Genomic DNA, 13,210 nt, shown 5'->3' with positions numbered 1-13,210 from the left:
TAATGAGCAATAGAGAGGCTGTGTAGTACATTTGTACCCTATAAAAAACTATAAAACTTTAAAGGAAGTCCCTTCAAAAAGTGCAGAGATGAAATTTGACTGGTAAAATATCAAATAATCACAAAATCTGTGGCACACAAACAAATGAATGAATGAATTGATAGCTACATGTAAAAGAGTCCTCTTGTCTTTTTATCTACAGGTATGGCAGTGATCTCAAGTTACTGACAGACGACGCTGTGAATGACTCCACTCTGCTAATGAAGCATATAAAGATCTTCTTGTCCACGCAGAAAATCAAAACTGCTTCAGAACTAAGTATCTTTTATAGACTCTTGACACTGGTGAGGTATTCACCCATACAGATTATATTACTAATAGCAATTGATAGGTCTCCTCTCTTTTAGAATGTTTCCTTTTGTGTGTGGGAAATAGAACATGAAAACACTCAGAGATAAAGACAGATTAACAGAGCTGTGCATCTTTGGCTCTTTTTTATCTAAAATCATCAATCGGGTGCTTGGTTTTCTTGATGGTGCCTCGTTCATTGTTCTTGCGGTTGATTGTGCATCGGTTTACCCTGTATGGAAACAGTTTGGGGTTCTGTGCTAGGTGCTTTTTTTGTTGTTGTTGATGTGCTGGGGAACCAGTCGTTTAAAGCACAAAATGGGGCTGATTGCGAGAGAGCTGCATTCCTTTGGAGCAGACGCTGCCGTCTTTTTGGCTGTTTTGTAACAGGTGGGAACCCTCTCCAGGGACAATGATGTTGAATTCATCAGTGAGGACATTGTTAGGTGGTTTGCACATGTTCTTGATACACAACCATGGATGTAATGAGACCCAGCGGCTTTACTTCTATTCACTCTCATCAGGGTCTTTCCTTATATCTGCTGTGAATACAGAGAGTGGCTGGTTCTCTGGAAGATGGGCAGACATTACTACCAACTCTTTGTTGAGATCAAAGAACATAAAAAGGGATTCCGCTCATCTGGTAAACTGTTGAAACACATGATGGGGCGCTCCTTCATTCTGCCACATATATTTAGGGTTATTGTTGTTCAGGTGGGTTTCACTGTCACCGGATCGAAAGCAGTTCTTTTGGCTTTAGACAAAACTCAACTCTCCATTCATCTAAGGAAAGACATTATCGTGGAGCAGGCTGGATAGCGTACAGTACATTGGTGCAATTTGAAAACTCTTTAGTTTTATATTCAGATTTTAGTTGCAGAAATGTGATTTAAAGTATTTTTTCAGAGAAGCATTAAGTCATTAATGTCAGTATTTTTAGTTTGATGGTAGATCAAATATTTTTTTAATATTTTTTTATGATTCAAAATGATTGCTTGAAGTAGGGTACTACAAAAAGATGAGACCAACCCACAAACTCATTCTTCTTACTAATTTAATATGGTTTTTAGCTACATCCAATAAATGTTTTAATATTCCTTTTTGCTTTCTAAACAACGGTTAAAAGGGTTACATTTTTCTAAAGCAGAAAGACTTAACAAAACAGGATTTGTTGTTAGCCTGGGGATGTTTTCTGCAGCAAAACTAGTGTTCTCACTCTTCGACTAATAGGTCCATAGTTCTCCTGCGACGGGACCTGCATTTCAGGGCAGTCTTGCTAGTAGGATCTGTTTTAATTCTTACAATGTCAAAATGAAACTGAGGAGTAAATGCATCAGAGGTTGCCTTAACCAATCAAGGAAATTGGGTAAATAAGAGTCTGATTGTGTTGTGATCATGGTATTTGGTATTCTCGTCCTTTCCGTTATGTTCACAATTCACGGGGGCCACCTGTGAGATCTTGTAGTAAATTATTCATATTGGCTGATCCTCGCACAGAATTCACACTTGACTTCTCATCCAAGAAAATCCCCAAAGTCATACACTCACCGGCCACTTTATTAGGTACCCCATGCTAGTAACGGGTTGGACCCCCTTTTGCCTTCAGAACTGCCTCAATTCTTTGTGGCATAGATTCAACAAGGTGCTGGAAGCATTCCTCAGGGAGTTTGGTCCATATTGACATGATGGCATCACACAGTTGCCGCAGATTTGTCGGCTGCACATCCATGATGCGAATCTCCCGTTCCACCACATCCCAAAGATGCTCTATTGGATTGAGATCTGGTGATTGTGGAGGCCATTTGAGTACAGCGAACTCATTGTCATGTTCAAGAAACCAGTCTGAGAGGATTCCAGCTTTATGACATGGCGCATTATCCTGCTGAAAGTAGCCATCAGAAGTTGGGTACATTGTGGTCATAAAGGGATGGACATGGTCAGCAACAATACTCAGGTAGGCTGTGGCGTTGCAACGATGCTCAATTGGTACCAAGGGGCCCAAAGAGTGCCAAGAAAATATTCCCCACACCATGACACCACCACCACCAGCCTGAACCGTTGATACAAGGCAGGATGGATCCATGCTTTCATGTTGTAGACGCCAAATTCTGACCCTACCATCCGAATGTCGCAGCAGAAATCGAGACTCATCAGACCAGGCAACGTTTTTCCAATCTTCTATTGTCCAATTTCGATGAGCTTGTGCAAATTGTAGCCTCAGTTTCCTGTTCTTAGCTGAAAGGAGTGGCACCCGGTGTGGTCTTCTGCTGCTGTAGCCCATCTGCCTCAAAGTTCGACGTACTGTGCGTTCAGAGATGCTCTTATGCCCACCTTGGTTGTAACGGGTGGTTATTTGAGTCACTGTTGCCCTTCTATCAGCTCGAACCAGTCTGGCCATTCTCCTCTGACCTCTGGCATCAACAAGGCATTTCCGCCCACAGAACTGCCGCTCACTGGATGTTTTTTCTTTTTCGGACCATTCTCTGTAAACCCTAGAGATGGTTGTGCGTGAAAATCCCAGTAGATTAGCAGTTTCTGAAATACTCAGACCAGCCCTTCTGGCACCAACAATCATGCCACGTTCAAAGTCACTCAAATCACCTTTCTTCCCCATACTGATGCTCGGTTTGAACTGCAGGAGATTGTCTTGACAATGTCTACATGCCTAAATGCACTGAGTTGCCGCCATGTGATTGGCTGCTTAGAAATTAAGTGTTAACGAGCAGTTGGACAGGTGTACCTAATAAAGTGGCCGGTGAGTGTAAATTCACATAGTAACACATTCACCAGAGAAGTAGATCTTTGCAGTTGTGTCAGTCGGAAGCTGTTTTTCTGTTTTAATACAATGGCTGTGTTGGCTGACATTAGTGCTATTAGTGTAACGCAATATCTAACAAAACATTAGTATCGCATTAGCATCATTAACACCTAGTATCATGTGATGCCTAAACCGGATCTCTACAAGTCCTGTAAAATATACATAATCAATGAATTTCAGCTTTAATATTTGTGTAACTAATTACGTGATTTAATTAATTCATCACCACCTGCTGTTTCCAGAAAATCCGTCAAGTGAAATTAGTCAGATTTCTTCATTTTTTCTTTTTGTGACAGAGCTGGATAATTAGTGATTAAATGCGGTTGTTACTTCTTTCAGATTTATTTTTGCATGCAAAATAGTGCTTTCCATTCATAATAGCCATAGGCAATTTAATTTGTGTGTCAGAAGGCGGATTGTTTTTTAGGCAATTGTATGTGTGTGCATGCATCTATCCTAAATTCATATTTATATTTATGCTTAAATGTTACAAACTGATCTAAAGAACTATGTTTGTTTAGCATTAGTCTGAATATATTTTCCAGCAGTCCTTTGGCTCTTTAACCTGGCTCCCCAGTCACTCATCAGGACGGCTACCCAGGCCACGACTGGCTGTCCTCCACAGTGTTCCTAATCATGGCTGGAGACATGAACCGGTCTCTAGGTTTGCTACTCAACCTCTCCTGTCTGCTCACCTCCGCATTCATCTGGCCAGCGAGAATAGATGCCTCTGTGAGTAGAATAATGTCCAAACAGGACTACAGTACAGCGGATTAGCTTTTTTTTGAATATGCACTGGGCCTGAAATGTCTCAATGGTCATCAATCTTCTGACAGAGATTTCTTTAGCTTTAATATATTGAGACTGTTGTTATTGGGAAGAGTTCGGTCATGGTGCTGCTGCTCAATAGACAGTTTGAGATTTCAGTCATTAGCAGTTTGATCCATGACTCGTCATGTCCATGTGTCCTTCGGAAAAGACACATCCCAAAAACTGCCCCTGAAGGCTGTGCCACTGGGGTGTGAGCAGGTGGTTAACTATCCCTGATCGACGGTGGTTTGCAATTGATGAGGGTCATTGGGTGGATAACATGTAACGTTAAAGCACTTTGAGTGATCGGAAGACTGGACGTAGGGGTACATTTACCAAATGCTAATGACTTCCAAAAATGTCTCTTGCAGCTTTTTAAATCTGCGTGCAAGTTGCATTGAAAGAGGTTCATGTGACTTTTTGATCATCATGTCCGTTTGCTAACTTACCTCTTAACTCGACAGCTTCAGCATGCCATTTAATCCCATCGCTTTCATACAAAGCACATGAACAATCACAGCGTGGTAAACAATTGAATAAGAACATTTATCCCAATAACTGTCATTCACTTTTCAACATGGTGGACAGGATAGGTTTTATTCATCTGATAAGAGTTGCTCTAGAACAAAGACAATAGAAAAATAGGAATTACAGGGGGAAAAAAGTTCTCTTGCTCTGCCCTTTATACCAACCTCATCGTCATCTTGTCTTCACCCAACAAATGCCAAACAGCTCAGTTGCACTAGTCTGCTACGTGCCCCTCTGCGCTTATGATGCAGATGCAGAGAAAGAGAGGAACACAAGGGACAGGAAGGGGGGAAGGTATCTTGCGCCAGTCTGACACGTAACAGAGGGCACAAACACTCACACACAAACATATCTGAACACAAAGCAGCAGGCTCTATTGATTTTGCTCCAAATAAAAGCTAATGCAAGTGTGCTTGTTGGTTCCGAGTTGAACAGGTTTGTGGTTGTCGTGACAGGTCCATTTTCCTGTGGAAGTGGCTGATTCAGGAATCCCTCCTCTTTACTGGTGTACAGCTCACTACGTGGAGATGCTGCTGAAAGCTGAAGTTCCTCTGGTGCACTCTGTCTTCAGGATGTCTGGTTTCACCCCCTCACAGGTATGACCATTAGAGAAGTAGGCAAACACTCCACTAACAAATGACTGGTGCAAAATTGTCTCTTGGGCTAAGATTTAGAATAAAACAGATGGTTTTAAACATGACGTTTTAGTTTTACACAAATGTTTAATAGTATATAATGACTTGAATTAAATGAAGTGATGGCATTTAGGAACGACATGAATGTAAACTGGACTGGTACATGGAAGCACGCAAGAGTGATTTTGCAACTCAGCTCACTGGCCGGCATTGTCAATGTTCATTTTGAAGTTTAGTTCAACTACATTTATGAAGAACAGCGTTTCCTTAATATTCACACATTTTGTTAATTAGGCAGAATAAACTGTAGTAATAATGTAAATCCATATAAACGCTTAAGTCAGACTGAGGCTTTGTAGACAGAGATTTCTCTCTATCCAGCGGACAATCACTTTAAATAAAAAAAATGTATTCTTATTTTTCGGATTCTATTTGATCATAAAAATTAACATTCAAAACTATGTAAGCATGTATTGTAATAAAACAACTCCCGAAGTCAGCAGTTCATTTAGTTTGGCCACTTTGTTGAATATTAAATTTATTGTGTCAGTAAAATACCCAAAACAGAGCTTTAAAGCCTTCACCACCACGCTTTGCATACCCGTTTTAATCCACTTTTACTCAACTAGAATAAAAAAAGCAGCTTTGAAATTGTATCTCTTCCTTCTTTTTTTAACAGTTCTTATTTGTCCCTCGCAAACAAGACGGAAGAAAGGTTCTTTCACCTTGAATCCGCCGTTTGATCCCGTCTTTAGTGTGTTGTTTGACAGTTGAGGTTCACATGACGCACGGCAGCAGGGGCACTTCTAACTCGCCGCATTTGCATCAAAGAACTCAGCTCTCCGTCTCCAGGGTGGAGTTAACATTCGGCTCATCTCTGCTCTAGTAGGGGATAATGTTTGTGATAATGACCTGTTCTTCAGTCAGAACTAGTTTGAGCTTCATAGCCTTACAAAGCTGCAGCAGCAAATAAAACTTTCTACACCTCTGACAGTCATAGAGTAGAGTGTGTGGACGTAGGCCTCAGTCGGTAACCATCTACAGATAAAGTATTTGAAACATACTGCCTTGAGTGTTGTGTGTGAGAGAGTGAAAGTAAGGCTTTTAAACAACAATTGCCTTTAGTCTGAGCAGTGACCTGTGGTAAAGGCAGGAAAAAGAGTAATGTTCATGTGTCCTGAATAAGAATCAATCACTGCCCACCCCATGATCATTGAAATATTCTTATCACATTGAGGTCCTTACATTTCAAATGTTTTTTGAAGCCAGTTATAGTTCAAATGCAACTACTTGAATTTAGGACTGCAAGAAATTATTATAAAACAATCAGCAGACTATTTTAGTAGTTGTTTCTTTAATTTATAAAATTACATTAAAACAATGTCCATCACCCTTTTTTCAATGCTTAAGATTGCGTTTTTTAATTCTGTCTGAATATTATAAATATTTTAATATAAAAATACACTAGTGCAGCTCTAAGCATGTGACAGTGTCCAACAACATGGATATAAGACACTGAAAACAAAAGAGATGAAATTATTCATGATTATATGTTGCGATAAGTTAAATGTATTCATGATCACCTATACTGGCCAAGTATCTGTGCAAATTGTGCACAAGCTAGGAATTTGACATCGTTAACTATACCTTACAGCTAGGAACAAAGACAAGAATCTCTGCTGCAGATCATTCGCTGTTTCACACACAGATGTCAAGGTAAACTGGCTGAGGTGACCTGACCGGCTCAGATTAATAACGCCATCTAAAAGCCTCTTCATGACAGAAGGAGACTGAAGACTAAAGTAAAGAATACGGTCAGAAGAAGCTGTGCTTGGAAGAACCGTAACAGGCTTCACAGTCATAGAAAGTTCTGTATCTGTTCTACTTGTTTTCCTGTCTGAGGGTTAAAGGACAAAGCGCAGCATGGATCCAGTTCCCTGTTTTTATTACAACCCACAAATTAGTTTGTCAGGATTTCACTGTAGCTGAGAAGAGGGGTTGATAATAATTGAATATGTTTAGTGGAGCTTGTTTTGTATGCTGAGCAGACTTGTGTCGTTAGGGAACGATGATTGTTGTCTATTTGGATAAACTGGATATTATACAGTGTGAAACGCTTTCTGACTCTAAACTTGTAGTTAAATTTCATTCATGAACAGCAGAGTTAAGCCAAATGAAGAGAGTACAGCGGTAGTAGGGCTGTACGCGTGCATGTGCTGTACACATATTCCTTTCAGGCTTCTGTCTTGATTCTTTCTACAGGCATTGTAATGTTGGTCAGCCACTTAGTTCAAAATTAAATATTTGATTGTTCGCAGTGCTTTTTGTCCATAATATAAATCTTAACAATTACTTTGTGATCCCGGTTCTTCCTGTAGCGCCATCTTGTGGTTCACATGTGTTTTTTCACTATAACATCTATTTGATTGCCATAATATGTTTCACAAATCCATGTTTGTTCATCCAATAGTGTGGTTTAAGACCAAATACCTCCAGAAACATTACTTGCAGTTTTCAGATGTTTCTTTTATTGAAATGGTAAAACAGAAATACCATGGGAATTTCAAAATGAAATATCCCAAAGATGAGTAACGACATTTTTACTACACTGACGCTTTTATCCAAAGCGACTTACATTGCATTATAACCCATGCATTACATTTTGCCTGGTGAGCAAATAGGGGTTAGGTGTCTTGCTTGAGACACTTTGAGATGGCACATGGGGCAGCTGGGAATCTAACCGCCAACCTTGCGGCTCCCAGCGCATCACACTACTCCATGCGCCACCATCGCCACTTTACATTGATACATTATATATATACTTCCTAATACCAATGACCAAAGTCTCCCTCAAGGCTATACTAGGTGGACAGCTGTGAACGTGCCAAACCCCTAACTGCTCCCACGGCGCCCTTAAGGCTGCACACTGGGTTAAAAATGCAATGTATGTTACTTTTGATAAAAGCGTCAGCTAAATGACTTGTAATGTTCATGACGATATAGGATATTTTCTTACACATAATATAATGCGTGTTTCTCTCTCAGACAGTCTCTCATGGACTCGTCCTGCAGTAGTAGTCAGGTAGTAAATACAACAATTCTCGCAGAATCATTTGTTGATGCACAGTAACATCCTTATGCATCACATTCTTTATTACTAGTGTAGGAGCCATATTCATTTGGTACTATTTAATTTAATTTTGCTCTGTGCCACTAGGGGCTGTATGTGCTTTGTGGCTCAGCTGACCTCAGATCAGCCCAGGTAGGCCATTTAACCTGCAGGCATCCCAGACACAGGTGTTGCCAATTTGGGAAGCAAACAGTTTTCGACTGTGCCAGTGTGCGTATGTGCCTTTGTGGAGCAATACGGTTTGTTATTTTGGGGTAAATGTATAATGAGCAAAGTTTGCCGCTATATAAATTTGCATGTAAAATAAACATACAAATTGATTGGAACAACCGGGGAACTCTCCGTTTTTGCTGTGTGCGAGCGCACCGGGCGCACGTCTGAACCTATCCGCCTTATTGGTAACCAGTACTAGACTTCGTTTAGGACTTCGTCAGTACACTTTAGGTCGAAAACTACTTCGACTTGGATAACTATTCATCGAGACGACGTGGACCTGTTAAACTGTGGATTAACGGAATTCGTTTGGAAACCACGGATGTGAGGTGGGCAAAATGTTTGGAGTTGCCGATGGTTGAGTGAAGCTGCACCGGAGCGAGCTGCAGGGGCGGAAATACCAGCATCAGCTGACCGGGACAACATTCATCAAAGCCGGCCAACGCTCGACTGGGGTATGTGGTGATCAGCGCTGATATTATGAATGGCCATGGTAATTTGTGTGCACACATTCGCGTAAATCCAATGCATTGGTAGCAAACGCGCAACCGTCTAAAAATAACTTTACGCGTCTAGACGAGTTGTTGCGCAACACAAACAATTTTGCGGGCTTGCCAATTCACTTTGCGTGGTCATTATGGCCGAAGAGCAAAAGGGCCAACTGGGACTTGAGACTGAACTTGTGGGTGCAGGGGTAAAATCTGTAACTAAAAAACGTGTGGTTAAATTAACACCCAAAGCTTTGTTGGAAAAAATAAGCATTTTAGAAAAGGAAAGAAAGTCTAAATTTAATAAACTGTCGAATGCAAAGGAATCTATTGCTAAATTGATGGGTGATAAAGAGAATATAAGTGAGGTTGAAAATGAATTTAACATGTTTAATGAGTTGAGTGGCAAAATACAGCAGGTGCATACATCTTTATTGGGTTTATTGCCTTCTGATGAAGCAAGCAAACATGAAATATGGTACCAGGCTAAAATGTTGAATATCCATGAGTTTATTGTGGGTACAAATCAATGGTTTTATGACATTAAAGGATGTCCAGCCACCAAAGTAGGTGATGATGATGATGATGATGATGATGATTTGCCAGGTCAAACTGAAATTCAAGCTGAGCAAACTGAAACTGTGCAAAGTCAAAATGTAATTGGACCAACAGAAAAACACACAGTTGTTGACAACACTTTAAAGGAGCATGAAGTGGATGGTCCTCAAACCGTTGCTGGCAATGCTGGAAGTGGAAATGAGGCCGATGCCAGCAATGGAATTGGAGTTGCTGGTGGAAAGGATGAGGAAGAGGAAGATCAGATTCAACCTCATGATAGCATTTCAAATGTGCAGTCAAGGCACCATGGCTCAAAGGGCGGATCCTCAAGCAGCAGATCCTCCACTTCTTCAGCCAGATGCAGGGCGAAGGCGGAACAGGCCGCACTCATGGCTCGAGCTGCCGCTTTAAAGGATAAGCATGCATTGGAGGAGCAGGAGCTCATCTTGAGGAGAAAAAGGGAGCAACAGGAGCTCATCTTGAGGAGAAAAAGGGAGCAACTCGAGCTGGACACTGAGATAGCTGCCACTTCTGCTAAGCTAGCAGTGCTACAGGCTGGTAGCAGCGTCCATTCAAGGCAATCTAATGGAATGGCTTCCTACATCAGGAAAGGGGCTAGACCTAAGCTCCCGTGCACCCCTTTCAATCCACAAGCCTCGATATTTGTGTCTCAGTCCTCACAGCAACACACATCTCTACCACTACAAAGCAATGCTTCACAAGTAGCCATGCCAACTATCATGCCAAAGCCAACCGTCATTCAAGGCTCTCAACCCCCTCCGTTACAAGCAAAGACAACCTTCAGTCAAGGATTTCAACCCACTCTAAGCCAACAAGTGTTTCAACCCCTGCAAGGCCAAAATCAGACAACAGATCTCTATAATCTGCTGCAACAGCAGAATGACATAACAGCTCTCCTTGTTCAAATGCAAACCTCGCAACTGCTGCCACGCCGAGAAATTCCAATTTACGATGGAGATCCTCTAAGGTTCAATACATTTATGAAGGCGTTTGAGCACTGCGTGGAAGCAAAGACCAGCTGTAAAGGAGACTGTTTGTACTACCTTGAGCAATTTACTAGGGGGCAGCCAAGAGACATTGTGCGCAGCTGCCTTCATATGACTGCAGATAAAGGATTTGCCGTTGCTAAAAAATTGCTCAAAGAGCACTTTGGAAATGAGTTTAACATAACAGCGGCCTACATGGAGAAGGTCACAGGATGGCCAAGTATCAAAGCTGAGGACCCCAAAGCGCTGAAAGCTTATGGACTTTTCCTCCGTGAGTGTTCTAACGCTATGGATGATCTTCAGTACTTGGAAGAACTTAACATGCCAGCAAACATCAAGATTCTGAGTCAGAAGCTTCCTTATAAACTCAGAGACAGGTGGAGAGCAAAGACATGTGAGATACTGGAGAAAACTGGTCGAAGAGCACAATTCTCAGACATTGTGAAGTACATCGAGCGCCAGGTCAGAATCACTTCAGATCCAGTCTTTGGTGACATACAGGACACTTCACCTGTTATCAAAGGAGCTACCAAAGCAAGCAAGTTACCGGTGAAACAACAGCTGAGAAGAAACAGCTTTGCAACACAGGTGGTCATTGAGGATGGATACAAAGCAGATGCCCACAAGATTGAGGATGGATGCAGCAAACCAGATGGTAACAAGAAGGAAAAGGCTCAGAACAAAATGACATCCTTTGCTAAGACTGATTCTATTTCCTGCCTTTATTGTGCTGCTGGTAATCATGTTTTGGAACAATGTTTTAAACTGGGAAGAAAGACACACAGGGAGAAACTGGACTATCTAAAGGAGAAAGGTCTGTGTTTCAGTTGCTTGTGCACAGGACACTTAAGCAAGAATTGCGACAGGCGCATAATATGCAACAAGTGTAACCGAACGCATCCCAGTGTTTTGCACATAGAGAAGGAAAGGATTACTCCGAAAGCTCAGAAGGATGGCGAGCAGAAGAATACTGACAAGTCAAATACTTCAGACAGTTGTACAACATCCTCCGCTTGTGGTCTTACAGGGGCTGGCCACTGCAATGGAATTCTTCCCATTTTGCCTGTTAAGGTGAAGTGCTCAAAGGGAAACAAAATTATTGAAACCAATGCTTTTCTGGACCCAGGGAGTACAGGAACTTTCTGCACCAGGAAGCTCATTGACAAGTTGAACGTGGAAGGACGCAAATTCAAAATTCATATCCGCACTTTGGGCCATAATAACGCAGTAGAAAGCTCTGTTGTTGACAGTCTGGAGATTTCAGGTATAACTGGTGAGTGCTTCTATCCACTTCCCAAAGTGTGTACCCAGAAAGAGATGCCTGTCTCTACAGCCAACATAATCAGCGAAAGGGAGCTGAGAAAATGGCCTTATTTAGATGATGTTAAAATTCCCCGCATAAACGCTGATGTTGACCTGTTAATTGGCACAAACGCCTCCAAGTTGATGGAGCCTTGGAAGGTGATTAACAGTCGCGATGGTGAAGATGGACCCTACGCGATCAAAACCCTACTGGGGTGGGTAATAAATGGTCCGTTACGGGGAAGTAGTGACTGTGGAAGTGAACACCCTTCCGTTTATGCCAACAGAATTGCCATTGACAGAATTGAAGAACTGTTAACTAGCCAGTACAATTATGACTTCAATGAGCGAGCTTCTGCAGAACAGGAAGAAATGTCAAGGGAAGAAAAGAAGTTTGTGGAGAAAATGGAAAGCTCTGTTCAGCTTCAGAATGGACACTACGTGTTTCAAATGCCTTTTAAAGAGAAAGATGTTTCCATGCCGAACAACCTCTGTGTTGCCATGCAACGTGTTCGTGGGCTGAAAAGGAGACTTCAGAAAGATGTTAGCTTTCATGAGGAGTACAACAACTTTCTTGCTGATGTCATTGGCAATGGCTATGCCGAAGAAGTACCGCAGCATCAGTTGGAAACGCCAACAGGAAAGGTGTGGTATATCCCGCACCACGGCGTGTACCATCCACGGAAGGGAAAGCTACGGGTGGTGTTTGACTGTGGAGCAGAGTACCAAGGGATCTCGCTCAACAGTCAGCTTTTGCAAGGACCGAATCTCACCAGCTCGTTAGTTGGAGTTCTTGTGAGGTTCAGGGAGGAACAAGTGGCCATAATGGCGGACATAAAGGCTATGTTCCACCAGGTTAAAGTGGCAGAGGAACACCGGGACTACTTAAGATTCTTATGGTGGCCTCAAGGTAACCTGGAACAAGATCTTGTAGAGCATCGCATGACTGTCCATTTATTTGGAGCGGTTTCATCACCCAGTGTTGCCTGCCTTGCTCTTAGAAAGACCGCTGAAGACAATCAGGCCAACTTTTCAACAGAAGTGATTGAAACAGTTAACCGAAACTTCTATATGGACGACCTATTGAAGAGTCTACCCTCTGAAGCGGATGCAGTTACCATGGCTAAGAATCTTACAACCATTTGCGACAGAGGGGGGTTCACCCTCACTCAATGGATTAGTAACAGTCGAAGAGTGCTTCAAAGCCTCCCAGAGGATCTCCGGTCCAAGAACCTGCATGAGCTTGATCTGGACAGGGATAAGCTGCCATTGGACCGAGCTTTGGGTTTGCAGTGGTGTATCGAGACGGACACTTTCAAATTCAAGCTGAAAGTCAAAGAGAAGCCGCCAACCAAGCGAGGCATGCTATCCAT

General features: G+C 42.1%; 1 protein-coding gene across 1 annotated transcript in view; it reads left to right on the top strand.

The window, feature by feature from the left end:
* The window catches only part of tbc1d32 (TBC1 domain family, member 32), a 61,364-nt gene that overhangs the window by 38,995 nt on the left and 9,159 nt on the right, over positions 1 to 13,210 (top strand). Inside the window, exons 30-32 of the mRNA XM_037449729.2 lie at positions 203 to 318; positions 3,744 to 3,898; positions 4,960 to 5,100. Of these exons, the coding sequence (XP_037305626.2) occupies positions 203 to 318; positions 3,744 to 3,898; positions 4,960 to 5,100 (412 nt within the window). The remainder of the gene's footprint in view (positions 1 to 202; positions 319 to 3,743; positions 3,899 to 4,959; positions 5,101 to 13,210) is intronic.

The sequence above is a fragment of the Pungitius pungitius genome, chromosome 20, assembly GCF_949316345.1.
Source record: "Pungitius pungitius chromosome 20, fPunPun2.1, whole genome shotgun sequence".
NCBI classification, from domain to species: Eukaryota; Metazoa; Chordata; class Actinopteri; order Perciformes; family Gasterosteidae; genus Pungitius; species Pungitius pungitius.
Note: the sequence above shows the minus strand (reverse complement) of the source record. Positions and strands in the feature narration are given on the sequence as shown.